Source organism: Ostrinia furnacalis, unplaced genomic scaffold (assembly GCF_004193835.3).
Source record: "Ostrinia furnacalis isolate ACB-3 unplaced genomic scaffold, ASM419383v2 OfSCF4779, whole genome shotgun sequence".
NCBI classification, from domain to species: Eukaryota; Metazoa; Arthropoda; class Insecta; order Lepidoptera; family Crambidae; genus Ostrinia; species Ostrinia furnacalis.
The window spans coordinates 162,953-185,661 of record NW_021135018.1 but is presented as its reverse complement, the minus strand read 5'-3'; the positions used below and the strand labels follow the sequence as shown (position 1 = coordinate 185,661).

Below are 22,709 nucleotides of genomic sequence, written 5' to 3'. Positions count from 1 at the left end.
GTAGCTACGTCACTTCTTGTTCGCCTACTTCTTGGCCTATAAATGGGTAGGTGTCCTATTTCAAAGCGACTTAAATCAATTTTTACAGTTAATTACAAGCAATTGAATCAAATTGTTTTTCCAACTTGGAGGTTCTTTAATTAGCTACTGTTAAATGCCTAATAATAACACCTAATAAATATGTTTTTTCGTAAGTTTAAAATTATCACCTCTTAAAAAATCATAAAGTAATTTTTATTATTCCTATATGATTTTACCACGTAAGTACTCGTAGGTACATTTGATAAGTTAGCAGTTAGGTACCTAGTTATGACGTTATTTTTCCATTTTAAAACAAAGATAAAGGGCCTAAGATCGACACCAATAACCTAGGCATTACCTACTTATTTGTAAAACGATCGCAAAATTAATGACAATCTTAGTTTCCCCATATAATAATGAAGGATAGAGTGAAACATGACTCTGGATCCGATGGCGACTCCTCGGCGCCCAGCCTCCACTATTAGTCCGATATTTATTGCTAAATAATAGTGCGTTATAATTCGAGTACTTCTCGAGTGACTGGCAATTTGTAGTTTGCTTTGAGAATTGCCCCCTATCGGACTTGTAGATGTGCCTCCATCCATACTGAAGGTAGGGTTTCCCTAATAATATTTTTACTTACAACATTTACGCCCGTATTCACAAACGAACGCCCATATTCGTGTGTCACCCTGTGCGTCCACGCGCACTGTGAGACCTCTTAGTAATGTTTGTGAATACGGGCGTATGTATTGAATATTTTGGGGGACTTGTAGTAACATCTTCTTTACTGAATTTTTAATTTATTTACGAACATTAGAATGTTTTATTTTTGAGAGAGATTTAAAAAGCAAAAAGTTAAATAGTAACATTATTTGTCTCTTTATAGATTCAAAATTGCAGGCTCTTAAAAGAAAACGCACTTACAACATGTTGATGGTGTTTTAAGAAACAAACACGAAAATAACAAGTGAAGTCACTTATACTCGTAAAGCTTGTAAAAATATTTCTTTCAATACTTTGCAGCTTTGGTATTTTTTTCTTATTTTAGGTAAGTAAGTAACCTTAAGCCCGTTTTTACCATCAATCCCTAATTTGTAAGTGATCCCTATGGTAACATAGCAGGTTTTTTGTTTTCATAGCAGTCATTTATGGTAAAAACCTAACGTTTTAACACTAGAAGGGCCGGGCTGCATGCTATACCTTCAAAGACCGCAGCGGTCAATTTGACGGTACTAGAGATTAAGTGAGAATACTTATGAAATTATTACAGATTTTAAATAAAAAAAAATAAATAAAAATAACACATAATTATTTTTAATATTAGTAAACAATTTAGCATTAAAGTTAGTAACATTTGTAACAAGTGATAGTTTTTTTAGACTCTTTTGTACATTTTCCACAAACATCTTTTTTACAGATAGTGCAGTTTTCATGTTTCATTTTTTTTTACAATTACTATTGATTTGACATTGCCGCCTCTTATTGTTTGTAGTACATGGTTCACTTGTTTCAGAATTAGTTTATTGTCTCCGAGTCGCAGTTGAAGTGGATTTTTTTCACACATACTCTTCACGTACCTAGTTCACTCACTAGTTGAAGGATAAAATAATGACGAGAAATTTTTATTCCTGTGACTTTTTGATATAGAACCACGAGTTTATAGCTGCTAAATCAAGTATATTGTAAAAAAACGTGAACAGGCCATCTTCGACTTCCAGCTCTTACCGTGTATTTGCGTGCCATTTGATCGATGATATCTACACCAAATTTTGTTGCATTATAAAATTCAACTGTTTCAGGCAGCTTTTTTTTATCAGTACCTATGCTTACGTTGGGGTGTAGAGTACTCAAAATAATAACAATTTTTACTGGTTTTCCTTGATAGGTAGTAAGGGTTATAACGTCACCTACTAAGTTACAAGATTCTACGCAATTGGTTTTAAGGGTGACCCTGGTGGCATTCTGAAATGCTAAAGAAGCAAAAAACGGATTATCAGTACCTCAATAAAAAAAGAACTCTAACTGATTATCAGTCCCTCAACAAAAATATATTTTTTATTTAGGCCAGCGGGCCTCGTATTTTTGTTGTACAACTTTTAACTCAAACTTCAGATTAAATTTATCTTACAAACAGATACACAGTCACATATACAGACATACATACAGTCATACAGACAGACAACAAAAATACGAGGCCCTTATTTTTTATTGATGTACTGAACTCTACTTAGGCACCACGTATAATTTAGTTTAGTTTATAATCCAGTTATTAAAATATTATAAAAACATGAACACCAGTCACTATATTTTAAAATAAACCAAAGCAAGAAATCACTTTCGTGGCCTAAAATCACCTTCGTGTATAAAACACCACGAAGGTGATGCCACGAAGGTGACGAACATTTTAGTATAGGTCTCGGTTTTCATTATGAAAGTTTCATATCTTATAGTACGAATACCTCTACAAATCGGTGGTACTTCTCTTCTTGCACGCCGCATTGTTCCAACAATACTAGTCTTTTCGACCATTCGTTTTTTAGCCAAATTTAGAGACGTGAAAAACTTGTCAGTGGTTACGTTTCAGCCCTTTTGGAAATAGGGTTGTACTAGTTTCGAAACCACATAACCACGACTGCTCACCGAACGAAACCAATGTCTACTGTAAAATGTAAACAAGCTAGGCAGTAATAACTTACTCAGAATTCAATTCAACATAAATAAAAACAAAAGTACCCACATTAGTTTGAAGATCGTTGTTTACTATTCTTATCGCCGCCTTTATATGTATGCCGTCACATTGACGGTGCGCGGTCTTAGTAGGTATTTGTCATCGAAACTCATATACTACATATTGTTATTTTCTTTTTCATAAAGATTTAGCTTAACAAAAGCAAATTAGGAAAAGTCATAAAATATGAAAAGAAACAAAAACATAGTTTGTGAAATATTTAACAATGAAATTGCTTTGCCGCCAATTTGACTGCCTTGGTCTTTCTAGTGTTAACAGGCCCAGACAAATAATTTGTAACTAAAAGCACATCTTGTTGCTATACCTACAGGCCTGTCTTGCGATGGGTTTTGTAGAACAATAGCTGGAAAGTGTCGCTGCAACCGAGAAATCTGCCATCTTAGCTCCATTGTTCTCAGAACTGAGGCAATAATAGTCTAGGTAGATACAAAGAGGTAAGCAGCTAAGATTTTCATCCTCCCAAAATAAAACAAAAGTTATTATTGCTCAATAAAAAATTCGCTTGTTGCGGAAATCGAAATAAAACACAAAAAAAAATCTTAAAAGTATAGGTCTAAGATTTATTTTTGCATTTATAATAATTTAAGGCACAGTCGACAGCACATCGGACTATACATTTTTGTTGCCAAATAGCCTGTAGGTAGGTATTATGTTACAGAAAACTCATCGCATCGGTCAAAACCACTTTTGTCAAAAGTAGTTTGACTGATGTTCTTGGTCAATAACACTTTTTTAATGATAAAAGATATAACTTACTGACATTCAGTTGAAGTAAAAAAGTAGATACCTACCTAAAGTTGTGCCTAAAGCCTTACCTACCTTATTTCTGATCTGAGAGGTCTATAAAATAGGTACTATTCTTCATACACAATAGGTACTGTAAAACCCAGTGAAAAGAGTAAAGTGAAAGGAAAAAGGCAAGTAAAAAATACTTAACTTGTTTTTGTGAAAAAGAAAACTTAGTTTCGGATGCGCTACACGCCTTACCATTTTTCAAAATGGCTGACAGTCTCAAAGAACACACAATATGTGTCGTATCTGTCGCATTATATTAGAGTGAAATATTTCTACGGTCAGCAGTTTACTACGTTGACCACTGTAGGTGAGCTAGGCACGTACCCAAGTATGTAGCCTGTGTAGGTAGGTACATGCACATTTGAGGTAATCATGTTGTGATTTGAATCTATAATTTACTTACTGTCATAAAAAAGTTTATTTATTGGGTATTTTATGCGCCTTTTAAAAGTCTATATTTGGCAGAAAATAATAAAATTCGATCTCGTAAAGAGCGCGAGCATAGTCCTCTAGATAGCCCGCTTGCAACTTTGAGCTCTATCTTCTAGGAGTCTAGGACTAGGTTCTAGAAGGAAAGAATATGGCGCCAAATACGAGTAAGTAGCTACATGTTAAAACCCCCAATCAATTGACATACTTTTTAATAGCTGATAAAACGAGCCTTATCCATTACAATGGAACCAAAAATCTTCATTTACAGGTAATTGAAAATTAGTTAAGTTTTTAAAACTAAATTGAAGTATCTGTTTAAAATAGTTGAGATATCGAATAATTAGGTATTTATGTATGATTGATGTCAAATAGATCTAAGATACCTCTTTCTTAGCCCTTCATTTGGCAGTGATGCTTTTAAGCAACAACCACTTTGAATATTTCTACAGCACCAAATAATAAGTTTTGTGCAAATCATTCGATTTTGTTACAAAGCTTAGTTCAGCAAAACACTAGTAAATCGGTCGTCGACTGAGTTTTGAGTGATTTCATATCCATATTTCTGTCAGACGCCAAGATGACGCGCAATGAGAATAACGAAGACGGAAGTTTTATGATTTTGTACTATTTTATCATCTCTAATTGTTTTTGTTTTGTCTAAATTTCATTCATAATAAATCAAACTAATCATATAAAGCAATATTTGGCGTAGAAACTGTGTTTTCTAATACATGACATGCTTCCGAACCTCGATGTTGCCTAGAAGCAACAGTGCCAAACAGCTAACAAAATAGGTTTAGCTTTTTGTTAATACAAAAGAGTGTCAATACACAATAAATCAATCATGTATTACATGAATTATGTTATAGAGATGGTATAGTAATTACTTTTGATGCAATTATGGACCCTGTCGGGCACAGCATATTAGGAGAGAGGAGGAATTTGCTGTCTGTCTCTGTGTTGTCTGTCTTCACACTTATACCGCTGAACTGATTTAAATGATAAACACATTTTTCTTGCGTTGAAGTCAACAACTATAGCAGATAACGGTAACATACCAGTTTCAGAAGCTAAAGAGAAAATATAAAGCCAACCTTGGCTCGGCATATTGATCGTGAAGTATGATGACATACGTCATCTATCAAATGTTGGAGAAAAAGGTCATTGTTGACTTTGCGAAAATGGCCAAAAAAAAGTTTAATGCATAAAATGTGAAATACGATTGATTTTTTTAAGATTTTCATATAAAAAAAATAATTCTATAATATATCTCAATGTTTTATTTAAGTACCCCTATTTGGCAATGTGGTAAATAAGCAACAATCGTTTTTCGCGAAAATACCAACCAAATATTTTTTTTACTATTTTTCTTAACTTTATTTGATAGTAACAATTAGGTCTAAATAGATTTTATTGAAAAAATCAAACAATTTGTGTCTTGCCAAATGAAGGGTTAGGTACATACACGGTGTTGTACCTAAGAAAGAGGTGTATGTACCAGTGTATCTCAGCTAAACTTTGAGCAGCTCCACTTCTGTGGATACTACTCGTATAATCCTACCGTAAAGTTTTTTAAAACTTCATCTGTTTTCCCGCTCTTGTCGATACGGTTCATTTCACACTAGAAGGTGCTTAGTAATCCATGTTTGCTTTTACATACACAACTATGTATGCTTAAAAAATATCTTAAAATTTTGTTTTTTTGTCAATTTTCATTATGTATTTTCATATTTCAAAGAAAATAATTACGATGACTGTATAAACGAAACTACATACTGTCGTATTGACAATAATAAAAAGTAAAATGTCAACGTCAAAATCGTTTACGTTTGACATTTTCATAGTCATCGCGTCCCGCAAGAAAAAAATTAATTTCTATTTTCTCAACGAGCTTACTGTAGAAATATTACTAAATAACCATGGTAAGTTAACCCTTTTTTGCATTATCTAAATGTTTATTGTTATAAGTAAATCCCTTACGTACTAAATTCATTAGATGAATTTGCTATGTCATTGTAGTAGCCGGACGCTTTATTTCCTTGTTTAGCTAACGAATCAATTAAAAAGCGAGTTAAAAGTATACATTCATTAATTTTATGCATATATTTCATGATTTCACAAACTTGGGAACCGTAAAACGGTTGCATTAAAGTTTTGTTCAAAATTATAACCTACAATGATACTCGACAGTATTGTTTGTTCCCATTAAAAAACTACGCTTAGAATCAGTTATGTTGTGTAGCAGTACCAAAACAACGAATCTGACAAACATATTTCTATCTCATAATTTTGTAAATCATAATAAATTAACAACTTTTTTTCCGTTATTACAGTTTAGAAACCAGTATGACAGTGACGTCACAGTGTGGAGCCCCCAGGGCCGGCTCCACCAGGTCGAGTACGCCATGGAAGCGGTGAAGCTGGGCTCCGCGACCATCGGCTTGAAGAACAAACAGTTTGCGGTGCTGATCGCTCTGAAACGGGCGGTCAGTGAGCTGTCTGCGTACCAGAAGAAGATTATTCCTATTGATGATCATATTGGCATTTCCATTTCTGGGCTGACTGCTGACGCTAGGATGTTGAGGTTTGTAATTTTAGTTTTCCCTTGGGCTTTTTCTTTTGCAGTCTATCTTCAAAGTTTAAACCAATTTATATTTATTTAAAATTATCAGGTGACTTTAATAACATGTAATACCAACCATATTCAAAGTTACATTTACTAAAATTAATTATGTAGGTATATTCCTAAAATAACCATCAAAAAGAAATACAAATCACATAATATGGTGGAACTAATTCAATGAAGCATGTTGACCATGTTGTAGAGACAAACAAAAGTAGCTTTTTTCTTATTTAGGAAACAAACAGCATGAATTATTCAGAATTATAATACACTAGATTTCCGCCCGCGGCTTCGCCTGCGTTGAAATTTGTCTGTCACATAAAAACTTTATCGCGTGCGTCCCTGCTTCAAAAACCGGGATAAAAACTATCCTATGTCCTTTCTCGGAACTCTATTTCTATGCTAAATTTAATCAAAATCCGTTCAGTGGTTTAGGTGTGAAAGCAAGACAGACAGACAGACTTACTTTCGCATTTATAATATTACTATAGATGTGAACTTAAAAAATAAAAACAGTACAGTAGCTTTATTTATACACAATCCATTAATAATATTTAATTGTATTTGTTTTCAATTTACAGCCGTTTCATGCGCACGGAGTGCCTGAACCATAAGTACGCTCATGATGCTCCGATGCCCGTTGGTCGCTTGATCGGCCTGGTCGGCAACAAGATGCAGATTTGCACCCAGAGGTACGACAAGAGGCCCCTTGGCGTGGGATTGCTTGTCGCAGGTTACGATGTGAGCATTATTTGTGTATTTTTTTTACTTACTTTGTGATACTTTTTATTCAAGTGTGCTACTTTGGATATAAGTAAGTGACTTACTTATCTATGCATAAAAAAGGGTAGAAAATTCTTATTTCGTGTAGGAATCTTATAGCTTGCTTCAGTTTATGAATTGTTTTCTAGACATTAATAAATTGTAGTAAAAAGTGAAATTCCATGAATTAATTTACATTTAATAACACATAGCCTGTGCTATTAAACTTAGGCAATAGTGCATACTATTATTGAGCCATGCTAACATGAACAACAAGCTGTCTACCGTATGACTATAGGGAGGGATATTATGGGATATGCATAAACTTTTTTTATTGTAAAGTGAAATTACTTCCAGTTCAGTGTCTAGATTTGAATCACTCTTTATAAATTTCCAAATTCTAAAATATTTAATATTCAACCATCAAAATTTCAGGATCAAGGCCCTCACATCTACCAGACGTGCCCATCAGCCAACTACTTCGACTGCCGAGCCATGGCCATCGGTGCCCGCTCCCAGTCTGCCCGGACCTACCTAGAGAAGCACCTCGCTTCGTTCCAGGACTGCGATCTGCAGGAGCTGGTCGCTCACGGTCTGAGAGCCTTGAGGGATACACTGCCTAATGAAGTTGATTTGAATAACAAGGTATTTATTTTCTGCAATTAATTCAGGCTTATTAAAAGCGTCTTTAAAATGATGTGGTGTGCATATCCAGTCGCCAGCTGTGATTGTACAGAAATTAGTAAAGCTTTCTGCACACCAAAGCCAGCAAAATGTTTGGTACTGCCAGGCTAGTTTTGCGATAGTCGCGTCATGCCGGTGATAATGGTGATCCTGGCTTGTAATGCTCTTATCCCACCTGGGGGCTTAATTCAGTGTAGGTAGAATGATTAATGCAGTAAAATATTAGTGTATTGATACACTTATTTTAATGTTTACTTGCTTTTCTCTTGTCTCTCCAGTATTGTCATATCAATGTCATGTCAATACCTGCCTTGTCATGCATAAAAAAAATTGTAAACATTTTCTGACTGTGACGTGCAATGTGTTTGCAATCGACATCAGCACGCTCGGCATTCAGTGCCGAAAGCTTACTGAGTGCTTATAATTCAGCGTTCCGCGTCCTGAGTCTGTTCCGCGCCGCTGCAGCGCTAATCAGGAACGCTCCATTGAAATATAGGCGTATGCCGAACATGCTGATGTCGTGTCGCTGCCGCGCCGACAAGTCAGAAAACGGCCCGAAGATTAATCTATTGTTTTCCATTCCAGAACGTGTCAATCGCGATCGTGGGCCCTAAGACCCCTCTGCGCATAGCCGACGAAGCTGAACTAGGGCGGTTCTTAGCTCTGGTGGAGGGCGAGGAGCGGCGCGGGGGCGGCAGCGCCACCGGGGACGCGGCCGCGCCCGACCACGCGCCGGGGGACGAGCGGGACCCGCGGGACCCGCAGGTCGCGGTGAGTAGTCATGTTGTAGACAGACAGGGGTAGACCTTAGTCTTTAGGCTTCGGCTGGAAAGAGGCTCAAACCTTAGTGTCTAAGCTTCACTGAAGCTGAAGTTTCTTTAAACAGACTGAAGCTCAAATCTTAATTTTTAAGCTTCACCCGGGGTGAGGCTCAAAAGCTTGAGCATAAAGACTCTTTAGTCTTTATGCTTCACCCGGAGTGAGGCTCAAACCTTAGTCTTTATGCTTCACCCGGACCGAGGCTCAAACTTTAGTCTGTATGCTTCACCCGGACTGAGTCTCTGCCTTAGTCCTTAAGCTGCTTCAATCAGACTGAAGCTCCAGCCTTAGTCTTCAAGTCGGACTAAGACGAGGCCGAGCTAGGGCCGTTCTTAGCTCTGGTGGAGGGTGAGGAGCGGCGCGGGGGCGGCAGCGCCACCGGGGACGCGGCCGCGCCCGACCACGCGCCGGGGGACGAGCGGGACCCGCGGGACCCGCAGGTCGCGGTGAGTAGTCTCTAAGCTTCACTAAAACTGAAGCAGGTGCAGCCAGACTGAGGCTAGCTAGGTGAAGGCTTAGTCTCTATGATGTAGACAGACAGGGGCAGGTTTTAGTCTTTAAAGTTTCGGCGCGCCACCAAACCTTAGTGTCTAAGCTTCGCTGAAGCTGAAGCTGCTTTAGACAGACTGAGGCTCAAACCTTAGTCTTTATGCTTCACCCGGAGTAAGGCCCAAGCCTTTAGGATGCTCCACCCGGACTGAGGCTCAAGCTGTAGTCTTTAAGTTGCTACAGCCAGATTGAAGCTTCAGTTGAAGCTGCTTTAGACAGACTGAGGCTGCTTTAGACAGACTGAGGCTGCTTTAGAGAGACTGAGGCTGCTTTAGAGAGACTGAGGCTGCTTTAGATAGACTGAGGCTGCTTTAGACACACTGAGGCTGCTTTAGACAGACTGAGGCTTCTTTAGACAGACTGAGGCTGCTTTAGACTGCCTTAGTCATCAAGCTGCAGCCGGACTAAGGCTCACACCCGACGAGGCCGAGCTAGGGCGGTTCCTGTCTCTGGTGGAGGGTGAGGAGCGGCGCGGGGGCGGCAGCGCCACCGGGGACGCGGCCGCGCCCGACCAGGCGCCGGGGGACGAGCGGGACCCGCGGGACCCGCAGGTCGCGGTGAGTAGTCTCTAAGCTCCACTAAAACTGAAGCAGGTGCAGCCAGACTGAGGCAAGCTTCACGGGACGAACGGGAGCCGACGACGAGCTGGACCCGCAAGTCGCGGTAAGTAGTCTCTAAGCCCCACTAAAACTGAAGCTGCTTCAGCCAGACTGAGGCGCGCAGACCTTAGTCGTTATGCTTCACCCGGGGTGAAGCTCAAGCCGTTACGGTGCTTCACCCGGAGTGAAGCTCAAGCCTTAGTCTTTGTGCTTCAGCCAGATTGAAGCTCAGGTCTCAGTCTTTAAGCTTCAGTTGAAGCTGCTTTAGACAGACTGAAGCTCAGGCCTTAGTCTTTGAACTTCACTGAAGCTGAAGCTGCTTCAGCTAGACTGAGTGAAATATGAAGCTGGTTCAGCCAAAATGAGGCTCAGGCTTTAGTCTTTAAACTGCAAACTGAAGAGGTCCAGGCCTTTCATTGAATTAAAGTTTTATTGAAGCTGCAAGCAAAGTAAGGTATGCGGTGAGGGCTTAGGCCTATTTCAATAATAAATAATATTTATAGTAACACTACACGATACTCGTATTTAATATTCGAAGTTCAGCATATTCTAGTATTTTAATTATTATTACTGACGGGGTTTCTACTATGTACCTTAACCTCTTACCTACGGGAGGCACCTATGGCAACTATAGGTCAAAAGTCACTTCTCAATACGGGTGGTATCTATTGTTATTTTGGCAAAGCCAATACTAAATCACGGTTTACGACAAAAAAAAAACAATAAAATTGCAAATTAAGCGTAAAATGCGCTTGTAATTATGAAACTACATTAGTTGCAGAATATAATATTCCAAATTTCAATACCGTAAGTCTCATACTTTTTAAAATATCTTGATGTAAAGTGGAGCAAACAATTTTATAGGTTAAAATACCCCGTATTGAGAGGCGACTTTGGGTTTCCAAGGGCCCGTAGGTAAAGGGTTAATTTTGAGTTTCCGATGGTATTTCGGCACTGTTGCAAGGTCATGGAGTAACTGTAATTATATGTTAGTGACCATGAAAGTTTAAAACAATATCTAGTATTTTAGTTGTTGAAACTCGATTCAATTTAAATAATACTCGTAGATTTTAGGCTAAGTGCTATAATCTTGAAATAAGTACTTAATTATTGTTATCCTAATCACAATAATAGATTCAAAGCTCTAAAATGAAAAATAACAACTTAAAACTTGATCCTCAAATATATTTCATTAGTAATATTTATTTGGAGTACAATACAATAATATCATAGAAAAGTTGTACATTATATTGTACTGTTACACTGGAGTAGTTGGAAAAATCATTGTCACCGTAGGCTGCTCGTTAACCACATCGTCGTCCTCAACAATATCTGCCAAAGTGGTTCGCCTCCGATTTTTCGGTGTTATTGCTGCCAAAGGTAGATCAAGAAGCTCCGGAACATACGCCCATTTTGTATACAAATTCAAAGCTGTATCTCTGGTATCGGGTTGAGGCAAATTGTCTATTTCAATGTACTGAAATTGTTCCTCGACTGTTGTTTTTATGATCCTCTGTATCGTCGGCTCGTGTATCGTTTCTTTTTTAATAGCGGCGTCCAAGGCAGCTGACAAAAACTTGGCCCACCTCGGCCTGTAATAGTAGTGGAAAACCTCCGCCCATTGCTTGCAAGCGTAATCCGATATCTCCCCATTCGGTCCCCACAACGTTATCTGATTCCGTGCATTCAATTCGTAAATGTACTTCTCTCGATGTGTCTTACCCACCGCCCGTGCATTGCGCAACCAATTACCGATTTTAAAATCTTCATTCGAGGCCAGTATAGTCTCCATGTCGTTCATAACGTCGAGGAACTCGATAATTGAAGAGTTAAACGACCATGTGTTATAGCTCAAGTTGTCCACCATGTTAATATACAGCTGTTCAGCCCGGTATTGCAATGCTTGTCTCGTAACGTCCACCAGGTCGTGATAGAATCCAGGAGAGAAACAATTGGAATCCTCAATGAAAACGAACTCTCTGAATGCGTCGAATAGATCTTTACTTTTGTACCACGCCCAGGGCTTGAGTCGTAAGCTGGGTCTTTTAGTGACTACGTATTTGCCTCTCATACGGTTGAGGCCGTCAAAACTATACACGCTCTTCAATAAGGATTTCCAAGCTTTGGTGGCGTTGTAACATCCATATCGTCTTGCCGCATAATCAGTCACCCACTGATTCAAATCTTCAACCGGATCTTTCCGCCAACCCGTTTCTAACATGAAATCGTACACCACGTAGTTCTGATTGATACCTTCTGGAGTCAATCCGATTCCGAGCATTGTGCTATTAACTCGATTTCTTACTGCATATACATCTCTGTTGATACTGGGAATGCTTCCAAACATTCCGAGTGTACCTCCGAAGTTGTGTAACATACACCAAATGAATGGTTGCCCGAAGTACATTTCGTATAGGAAATACTGAGGCCACTGCTCCGATTGTAGATCAAGCACCAGCATTCTGCCGTTTGGCACTGAAGTAAGGAACGATTTCACACGGCTCTTAGGCCACAAAATGGGATCGTGCACAAACATCCAATTCTGAACCAACCACACGGCGTCTTTGTCATAGCTCGTCATTACCGAAAATATTCTTCTTGCTGTATTTTGAACAAAGTTATCGTTCCACTCTATTAACCTAATTTCGTTGAAAGGATCCGCCGTGTAAATACTTCCTGAAACTGATTTGGATGTTATTTCTCTCATAAACATGCCTCCCACTTGTTCGAATAGATTTTCTTCACTTGGGTCTAAAAATAGACCACAGCAGTATTCCTCCCTGAACTTATTCCATGGGGTTACAGAGTGAAAAGTAGCATTGGGGTACAAACGCCTAAATGCTACCGGCACGTGTCCGTTGAACGATGGAAACACTGGCACTATTCCAAATTGTAACATGTAGTCCGAAACTTGGCCCTGGATCCTCCTTTGCCTGTCATGCCACGCCTGACCAAGAGGCCCGCCCCATCCGCGCACGTTTCCCATTCTAAGCCAGGAAAGAAACGCTGGCCCCGTGAAATGCTGATCAATTTCCTCTTGACTCATGCCCAGTTGCCGGTAAATCTTCGCCCACGCTGCCTCCTGTGCGATCGGTGCAAGAGCCAAGTTTATTCCGTTAAACGCCATCCATTCGACATGCCTCCTCCAGTCCCGCATGTCCCACCACACGAAGCTATACGAAACAGTGCACACGTTCTGGTAATAGCGGAACCTGTCACTGGCTACTATTGTCTCGTTTACTTCGGGGAGCGGCGATGGGATGGACACTCGCTGAACTTGCCAAGCTATCTGACTATTGCAGTACTTCTTCAGGTAGTGATTGAACCCCCACATTGCGGCGGTGCCTGAGCTGGCTCTGATGCATAGTTGCCCTTCAGAGGTGCGCAAAGAGACCGTATCTTTATGGTCGCTGAACAGCAATGGGTTGATTTCGACGTTTACGTTTTTGATGTATTTGGATAGGACGCCTAAAACTATGCGCTCTTGTATGGCGGGTGATGCTTTCGTTTGTAACTTGACTGGGTCTAGGTAGTCTAGGTTCAATGCGTTGACTGCAGTCCCGGCGAGGAACAGTAAGAAGTATAGCTCCATGGCGGAGCGTGCGCGTGCGCCGGCGTCTCGTTACGACTGCGATAGCGTCGTATATTGTGTCAATAGCAGTCTGACCTTTGACCTCGTCCAATTACTCGATAAAAGATTATGTGACGATGTCAATAAGAAGCGTTCACAAGCTTATCGGTTGAGTGAGAGTGCTCGATGTTTTTCTTATAATTGATATTGAAGTTTGTCTTGTTAAATATTTTTGACGATTGTCGTTTGTATAATTTCTTAATCGGAGGAGAGAAATTGTTTGTAATCGGTTTTAAAATATTTATGAAATAAAACGCATCGGCCGTTTTCTGGAGTTAGCAAATCTTTTAATGTTCCAGTGTATTGTATATTCCAACGTCTTGTGACTTTTCGTGTTTATTATATTTTAATTGATACATCTCGTGTTAACTTTTTCGACTTTTATTGTTGAATTAATGTTATTCTTGTGGCACAGAACTGTGGCCTCAGCTTTATTCTTGGTGCTGCACCTAGAAATGATCCGACTATTGTCCAGGACAAATATAGGGAAATCCCCAGTTACAATGCAAGTGTAATAAATTGGTTATGTCGACAAGGTCATCTTAATTTGTATCTACTACACGGCTCTCTTTGTCAAATGTTTATCTCCGAAGCACTGGTAGATAGTCTAAACAAATAAACGAATGTAGATTACCGTTTCATCTAATAATGTTAATTAAGTGTGCATGGTTAAGATAATTTAATAAAAGATACATAAATTATAAATAACTTGAAAAAATCGAACTACCTAAGGCGGGAATCGAACCCATGACCTTTCGCTTGCCGGGCGACTGCTCTTCCATCTGAGCTACCTAAAATTATACGCTGATTGAACCAGTCGAAATTTTCAGCCTACAGACTTTTATAATAAATAAATAAATAAAAATAAAAAGTATTTATTTCAGATAACAGGGATCCATATGTTAGTAAAAACGTAGGCTATGTTAGTATCTTATTTCTAAAACAGACTTCGTCCTGCTGAGCATGTGGCCGATCAGTATACAATCCCGCGCTTTCTGTGCAGAAATGATGCGCACTTTTTGCGCATGATAGCTTCAAAGCTATCAACGCCCGCCAAGCCTTTTAGTCGGCCGATAGTTTGGCTCGATTCTAATAATTCGTTTTTTTTTTATCCTCGTTGTGGATAAAAAATGTCTGCAGCTAATAGTGTAGCTCCTAAAGACCGAACATCCATTGCTCGTCTAGCTCGTATTTATATATTTCTTGTTTATTTCCAGGTGGCGATGGACACGGAGTAACCGGTGAGCGTCTTCAAGTCCCGAATCCCGAAGACACCTCGGAAGAACAGCAAAGGTCATCAGGAATGACGTCATGGTGTTTCGCGGAGCGGGTGTTTTTACCTTTCTTTTCGTTTCACGGCAAAGAACCGCCTTGGCCAGTGTTTAGGTTGTTAATAGGTGCTGTATGAGTGTACTAGCTCTTTCATACGGTTTTGCCCGCAATTTCAGACACAAAGTCTATTCTGCGCGAATCCCTCATCCAAAAGTCCCATACTATCCTTTGTTATTTCTAACTATCTAAACCAAATTTCATAAAAATCGATTTAATGGTGAAGTGTGAATGGTTTAAACATCCATCCATCCTAACAAACTTTCACATTTTATCACATTAGGATTAAATATCCAGATGATCATTGTAAAATGTTAACCGGGATTTATAATTTTGTATGAGATTTCAGAAAGGCCCGGGTATGCCACATTGCTTCATGAATCTCCTTTTAGCGAAATTAGCTAAATAAAAGAACTATGTTCTCCAATGTTTTGTCTATAACACCATTCTTAAAATTTCATTTAAATTAGGGTGGAATCGACCGAACAAGAGTAAAATATTAATCTCAGAATAAATCGTCAGTTAATTGACATTTTGACATATTTCCAATACTGAAACTGTCAATGTGCCAGTTCTAGGAGTTATTCTCAGATAAAAGTTTGGTCGAATCGAGCCTTACTTATTTAAATGTTTACTAAAAATGTCTCATGGGCCATAAAGAATACATAGATAATAATTATATTGTCAGTTTTTAATTAAATGATTATACTTTGTATAGCATCGGAATAATCTGTGCACTGGCCAAGGCGAAAAAGGTGTAATCAGCATTTTTATTATTTTCAGTATAATTTTAACTTCAATAAAACAAGGTGTTTCTTTGTAATCGTTTATTTTTCTTAAACACTAAAATATTGCATCTGTACAATGAAGAGCTGTCTCTTCAAAGAAATCAAAACTTTTACTATCCAATTAATACAGTTGCTAATTTAATTCAAATGGATTTTTGTAATAATATGCAAGGATATAATATTCCTTTTTCTTTCAGTCACATGAACGAATAAAGACATTGCGAAATTATTATTCAATTTAATCTAATTTCACTGATTAGTTTTTTTACTCTAGATTCTCAAATTAAATTCCTTTATTGCAGAGCGAAAGAGGAAGAGAGATATTAACTAAGAGGGGTAAGAAAAGGACGAATAATTAAGAAAATGTTATTTATTACATAAACTTGTCATTAAAAACAAGATTGCACCGATATATTCGTTAGAACTTATTTACATAACTATATTGGTTAAAATCACAAGAAAAGTTAAAAAAGACAAACCGATGTCGGGTTGACTAGCCTAACTAAATATACTGCAATTGGTGGTTTTGTCATACTTTTTGGCATCAGACTCGAATATAAATTTGTAAAACTAAACGTTACTGTTTATTTACTTAGCACCAAGTTTATTGTCTAAATGTTAGATATAATATTTACATTAAAAATACAAGATATAATATTTATTTTGGGGTATATTCGTTTTGGATTGGATCACTGTCCTCCTGGGAGATCAATGTGATGAGTGTGTATTTAAATCTGGAGTATTTCGAGAAGCAAAATATTCTAATACAATTTTGTGGTCAAATCTTTAGTTCATTCAACACACTCATCTTTTAGAGCGATATTTACAATTGGTAAGTGTCAGTACATCTTTGGGACGAATTTTGTATTAATCTTACGTCATACAAGGGTATCTAAGACATAGCCTGCGCCGTGCGAGAATTGACACACGTTGACTTGGTCTAGAACAGGTACGTAGCTATCTTGCAGGACTATAGGCTGTCGGCTCGACGCCTCGTTAAGCTGTCTCTCTAGAACAGTGTTCTGGAGCTCCTCTTCTTCCAATTCCAGCGTCAGTTCATCCAGCAACTTCATCCGCACTTCTATTTCTTTGTCGGCGTGCGCTAACTCCACCGCGTTATCGTGCATCTCTTTAGCAGTCTTCTCTAACTCCTCCTCTATCTTGTCGATGAGCATCGTGACCTGCGTGACGTTTTCGCAGCTGTTCGCTTTGTTTTCGTCCATGTATCGCTTCACTTTCGCCGTCAATCGGACCACTAACTCCTCCTCGCGGTGCAGTCTTTTGTTTATAATGGCGAGTTTCTCCAGCAGTTCGATTTCTTCCCGTATCCTGGTCAGCTCGTCGGCGGACGCATCGGAGTCGGTATCGTTGTGAGTCTGCATGAGCCTTTCAGAGTTCACTTGGCAAATGTCGGTGAGTTCTTTCGTGAAGTAGTGTTCTCTCATGAGGTGCCGTTCTCTTCTGGATTTGTGCTTGGTGTGCCGTCTGGGTGGGGTTCCACTGCCGACTCCTACACCGCTGTCGCTGTTCCCGGCTTGGCTGTCGTTGACTTCGCTGCAGCGGCCCAGGTCTCGAAGGTAGGATTCCAGGAGATAGTTGGTGCCGTGTTTCTCCATCCGACTCTTGTGCGTCTGGTCTTCGAGTTGGTCGATGAGTTTTTCTTGTTCTCTGAAATTAGAAAATTGTTTGTTACTCAAGAGTGAATCTAATCATTCTAATTCTGTCTTTTTTCTTACAAACGGTATTATAGTTCGTTTCATCCACGAAGACGAGCCCCAACAATTTTTGGTCGAGGGTGCGGGGAGTTTGATCCGAGCAAATCGCATAGCGTCATTATTGTAGTGTGCGTGTGTGCACTCATGGTAAATTATCGTGTACGGATAACACTCAAACATTAGCGGAAGAATGGTAGGGCGCGTCTTCGTAGATGAAACGATCTATACCATTGAATGTTTACAAAGTTTTAAGTCGTATCCAGGTTCTAAAATTGATGAGTTGGAAACTCGGCAACGTTTTTTGGTGAATAGTCCAAGTCAACAGCCACCAACCTCAACTTATCCAGCTGCTGGTGTATGGTCTTGCTCTGGTGCTGTATGACTGAGACGAGCCTGGCCGCCGGGTCTTCGCTCTTCGCTCTAGGCGGCGGGGTACCGGCGCGGACGCCCCGCCGCCGCCGCCGCCGGCCCGCCGCTCGGCTGCCGCCGTCGCTGTCTCGGCCGGAGTCGTCTTCACCACCACTGGATACTCTTCGGAGGGAGAGGCGGACCTGATGAAGAAAGAAAAAATGAAAAAATTGGGTTTAAGAGGGACTTTTTAGAGGATATCAAAGTTTAGATAGTCAGCAATAATATCAGGGAATGGCTATAAAATGCTACTTTATAGCCTCAGGAAAGTTTGGGTTCGTGATGGGAATTTTATGATTTACAGAGACTTTAACAGTTAAGTAGACGAGGCTGAAATTGTATGATGATGACTGCCGCTTAGCCTGGTGGCGCTCTAGACCAGTGTTCCGCAAATTCTTTGTGTACAAGGTACATCGAAACGAAATTTTTCGATGGCACACCACACATGAAAAATAGTCTTACCAATACTTACTGAAAAAAGTTATTTTTCCGAGGCACACCATCTAACCACGGTACACCACTGAGCCGCAGTACACCCTTTGCGGAACACTGCTCTAGACCACGCTAACTACCGTTGCAGGTTTGAGTCTCATGAAAATCAAATATTGGTGTAGGTACTATATCGAGCATCTGTTCATACCCACGACGATTAAGTTGTGGGGCCCGGCCGCCGGGAGGGACTGGTAGTGAAGGCTTTGGCCAATTACATGATTTTTTTGCCCAAAAGGGGTCCAATATAAGAGATCAGGGGTGGGTTACCTCGTGCCTAGCGTCTCCCCAAGCCGCCAAGACGTGGAGTACCGGCACATCTGGTGGCAACGGTCGCTCCACCCCTCGCCACCTCTCTGCCAGCACCCACTCGTTAGGGTCGCAGACTCCGCTGCCGGCTGTGGACAAAATTGGAACCTGAATTCGAAGGCATAAAGTTCAAAGTTCGAGAAATGTGAAGGAGAAGGACATCTTCAGCATTACAATACGTCATACAGCAAGCATCTTCCTCAAGCTCTGGACGCACTGAAGTGGCCACGAAATAGTTTTTTGAATTGCAACAAAAGTGTGGCAACACTTTGCATTAGTCGTGATCGTGACAGAGATACCTACTTACCTTCTTTGATATTTGGCAATACTCTGATTTTCAGTAACTACATAGATGACGAGAGATATGGCGAAATTAAAAATAGAGGAGGGTGTAAGATCAAGAATTTAAAATTTCATCAAAAGTGAATTGAATATCCAACAAGTTGAAGCGAGACACGCAAATTGAAACGATTGCTGCCGGCGTTAAAAATTAAAGGGTTCACGTTCACGCTACCTGACGGTTGTATTGGGCAAATCCTTAATAAAAAAGAAACCATGACCGGTCCGACCTCAGATCATAGAAAGAGAATAGATATGAAGTCGCGCGTAACTACAACGAGAACCAGTGTCCCCACATTTCCCCCACCACAGCTCCCACACACACATTCAACTGTGTAAAAACAAAGCGACTGAGAGTCTACGACAACATGTGCAACCGGCTTAAAAGTGCTGTGATTGGCCAGAAGGCGTGCCTTATGGCCAATCAATGGCCGCGTGACGTGACGCACACTTTGAAAACGCTAGTGAGAGAACAAAGATAAAATTGAGTCGACAAGATATCGATACTTTAAATCGCTAGGGGCAAGGCTCGAAACTGGTTTCACAAAATGCTTATGTATGAAAACCTTTTTATTATTATACGTTATTATTAACTAATATCACGCATTTATTTTTTAATTATGGCGATCTGCGTACCGCATATTTTTATCAAAAATAATGCCTATATTAGGCTTTCAACTAGCTCTTATAGTAATTACATAGTTGACAGTTACTAATTACTTCTACTGTTATTATTTTTTTGTAAAATCTTGTAATCGCAAGTAACACATCATTTTTTTATTTAAAATTACAAAATAGAAAATTATAATTTACTTCTATTTATCGATAATAGGAAACCGCATTAGAACACGAGCACGGCACTATGTTACGACCGGCACATGCGGCCGTACTGTGTATTTTCACACGACAGTGGATATCGGAAGAAATTAAATACATTGCGCAGTAGTTGAGCATGACATAAAGTGGTTGCTAACTAAATCGTCAATGTACAAGCGTGTTAGAATTTTTATCACCACTGATATCGATATCGCAGTAACTGTTACGGCACTGAATTCGTTCGTGAAAATGTTTAGTTTTTTTTATTTATAAGCAAAATACCAATGGATTTGCAATACTTACATGTAGTAAATGACTCCATTGTTCCTGTAGTTCTTCGTTTCACTTGTTTTATTGCACGTAACGACGCATTATCCAAAATATCGGAGAACATTTCCTTAGTACGACTGAATCGCGACTAACCTAGCTACGCGGCCGATGTTCGTTTCTGGGCATATCGCGGAGACACGCGTCACGCCCCCGTTTCACATCTATTCCCTTCTATGATCTGAGGGTCCGACGTTTGGACTCCGAATAACGAAGTGCTAATTAATTATTTTATAACAATGAACGTTGACTTTTGAAGTCTGGGTTTTGTGTTCTAATCAGGCTGATGAAAACGATTTTTTGGTCTAGACCTCATCTACGGAGTAATATAGCCACTTAAGTTTGGCACTTCTGCAGGCTACGTTGGTTACTTTGAGTTTCCTCGAATCTCCTAATTTCCCTGCGTTATCGAAGTACACAAGGAAATGAGGAGATCCGCAGGAAAACTGGATGAAAACTGGGCCCAACACCAAAGATTCAAATTGTGTGTGTACCTTCAGGCGCATCTTGTAACGTTGCACGTTGTATGCGCGGGCACGCCGCGCACCCACAGCTTCTGCCCGCGCGCCACCACGCCCACATCGTCACTTCCAGCGATCTTCACCAGATCGTCGTTCCACCTAGATGAAGGCCTGCCCACACTACGTCTTCCAGCCCGTGGTTGCCACTCGAGAACCTCTGAGATACCGCTGGGAAGACGAAGGCGCTAAGGACCTGCTGCGTGGTCTCTACATAGAAAGTTGGCGCAGAACAGAACAGACCGAATAGAGATTTAATGTCAAAGGCCAAAAGTCACTTTGGGTCGTTGCGCCAGCTTAGTTGCAGCCCTTCAAGCCACGGGAATGGGGATGTTGCCTGGGTCAAAAAGCAAGAGTTTTAATTAGTCCGTCAGTTAACTTATCAAAAAATACTCTACACGTATTTTTCACTTTTTCAAACTAATGAAAATTTAAAGAGATAAAGCGCCCCAAAGTTCATAAAAAGAGGCCTGTGACGTCAACGCTTGCTTAAAAATGCCGCACGTTGTGACGTCGTGCGCAACTTCAACGCACCATAACTATGTAATTATTTGTTAGATTGACAAATAAAAATATACGTGTCCAATACTTTTTGATATTAAACATTACGGACTAAAAAAATTTTTTTAGGCAACTAGCCTATTGAGACAATCGTTACGCCGTCATATTTATGCGACCGCTTGGGATGTTAGTTTTACCATACTTATTAGGTATTATTCTGTGGTTACCTTCAGGCGCATCTTGCAGCGCGCGCACGATATCCGCGCACGTAGTATGCGCGCGCACGCCACGCACCCACAGCTTCTGACCGCGCGCAACCACGCCAACCTCCTCGTCGCTGTAGTCCGAAGACGACGGCTCCATTGTCACCTGCAACAATACACAGGTTTCATGAGAATTGAACAGGATCAAGAAAGTATGCAAACGGTTTTTTTTCGCTTGAAGATTTATGGTCTGGTCAAGTGGTCATGGTGGGACTTAAATCCACCTTTTGCTTGCCGAACGACTGCTCCGAACTATGAACGAATCTAGCTAAGTATGGCACTGGAAAACTTGTCGAAATTTTTAAGTACCTACCTAGTACCAATGTATCAACCTAGGTACTCTACATGGGTGACATCTATACCTACCTATTGACCTATTTACGATAGTAGAATCATTGAGTAAAGTCCTTTATAATAAGTAAGGAAGTGACATAAATTGAACTTATGTGATAATGTTTTGAACCTGCAATTTTTCAGAGTTTATTTCAGTCTTTAAGCAGCAGACCTAAATCGTCGACAACCAAACCATTAAGTGTTAAGTGCGCGCTGAAAAAGAGTTTGGCAAGTGACTTTTATCCTTTTATACATCAAACTATGCAGATACTATGTACTGTATGTATGTGTGGCGACCACGAGCCGGAAGACGTAGCGTGGACAGGCCTCCCACTAGGTGGACCGACGATCTGGTGAAGGTCGCGGGAGGTGCCTGGATGCGAGCGGCGCAGGACCGGTCTTTGTGGAAATCCTTGGTGGAGGCCTTTGTCCAGCAGTGGACGTCTTTCGGCTGAAACGAACGAACGATGTACCATCCTAGACTGCATCACACTTAACACCAGGTGCGATTGCGGTCAAATACCTGCCTTCTCTTGCATAAGAAAAAAAAACTAGTTCATGTTTTATTGTTGTTAAGGAACGATCACGCTTGACCCGTTGTTACCTATTCACCTGAAATGGCGCCGCGTCATTTGGGGGGGCATCGATGACCCATTTAGGTTAATTGCCAAGTTCCCGAGGGTGGGCCTGGATAGGGTTCTTTTGGATATTTTGTAATACGATGCATTCATTTTGATACTTTTAGTTTAACTTGGAACTAATAATGATATCGCTTGATACTTGATTCATCAGAAGTCTAACTCGTCTAGTAACAGCTAGTAGTAACTCCAGTCTAGTAAAAGCTCGTATTCAATCTCAAGCATAGATTCAAGACTCAATGGTTGAACTTCAATAATAAGACCGATCT

General features: G+C 40.0%; 3 protein-coding genes across 5 annotated transcripts in view; 1 reads left to right on the top strand and 2 right to left on the bottom strand.

Annotated features, from left to right (window-relative positions):
* The first annotated feature begins 5,823 nt into the window (after positions 1-5,823).
* On the top strand, positions 5,824-15,980 carry Prosalpha6 (Proteasome alpha6 subunit). Its single transcript, XM_028314522.1, has 6 exons — positions 5,824-5,922; positions 6,334-6,584; positions 7,205-7,364; positions 7,821-8,030; positions 8,655-8,840; positions 14,885-15,980. Exons 1-6 carry the CDS (start codon positions 5,920-5,922, stop codon positions 14,903-14,905), a joined length of 831 nt encoding a protein of 276 aa, XP_028170323.1. The 5' UTR covers positions 5,824-5,919; the 3' UTR covers positions 14,906-15,980.
* Positions 11,130-13,697, bottom strand: Naglu (N-acetyl-alpha-glucosaminidase). Its single transcript, XM_028314517.1, has one exon. The coding sequence runs from the start codon at positions 13,626-13,628 to the stop codon at positions 11,295-11,297; it is 2,334 nt and encodes a 777-aa protein (XP_028170318.1). The 5' UTR covers positions 13,629-13,697; the 3' UTR covers positions 11,130-11,294.
* A 159-nt stretch (positions 15,981-16,139) lies between the features above and the next one.
* Positions 16,140-22,709, bottom strand: part of LOC114359973 (apoptosis-stimulating of p53 protein 1) — a 53,072-nt gene continuing 46,502 nt past the window's right edge. For 2 of the 3 annotated variants that reach the window (XM_028314518.1, XM_028314520.1), the window contains exons 5-8: positions 21,434-21,575; positions 18,667-18,794; positions 17,833-18,050; positions 16,140-17,452 (exon numbers count right to left, since the gene is read on the bottom strand). In XM_028314518.1, coding sequence (XP_028170319.1) covers positions 16,663-17,452; positions 17,833-18,050; positions 18,667-18,794; positions 21,434-21,569 — 1,272 coding nt within the window. In that variant the 5' untranslated portion in view covers positions 21,570-21,575 and the 3' untranslated portion in view covers positions 16,140-16,662. Of the gene's footprint in view, positions 17,453-17,832; positions 18,051-18,666; positions 18,795-20,681; positions 20,703-21,433; positions 21,576-22,709 lie in introns of all 3 variants that reach the window. The other variant, XM_028314519.1, reaches the window with a different exon arrangement.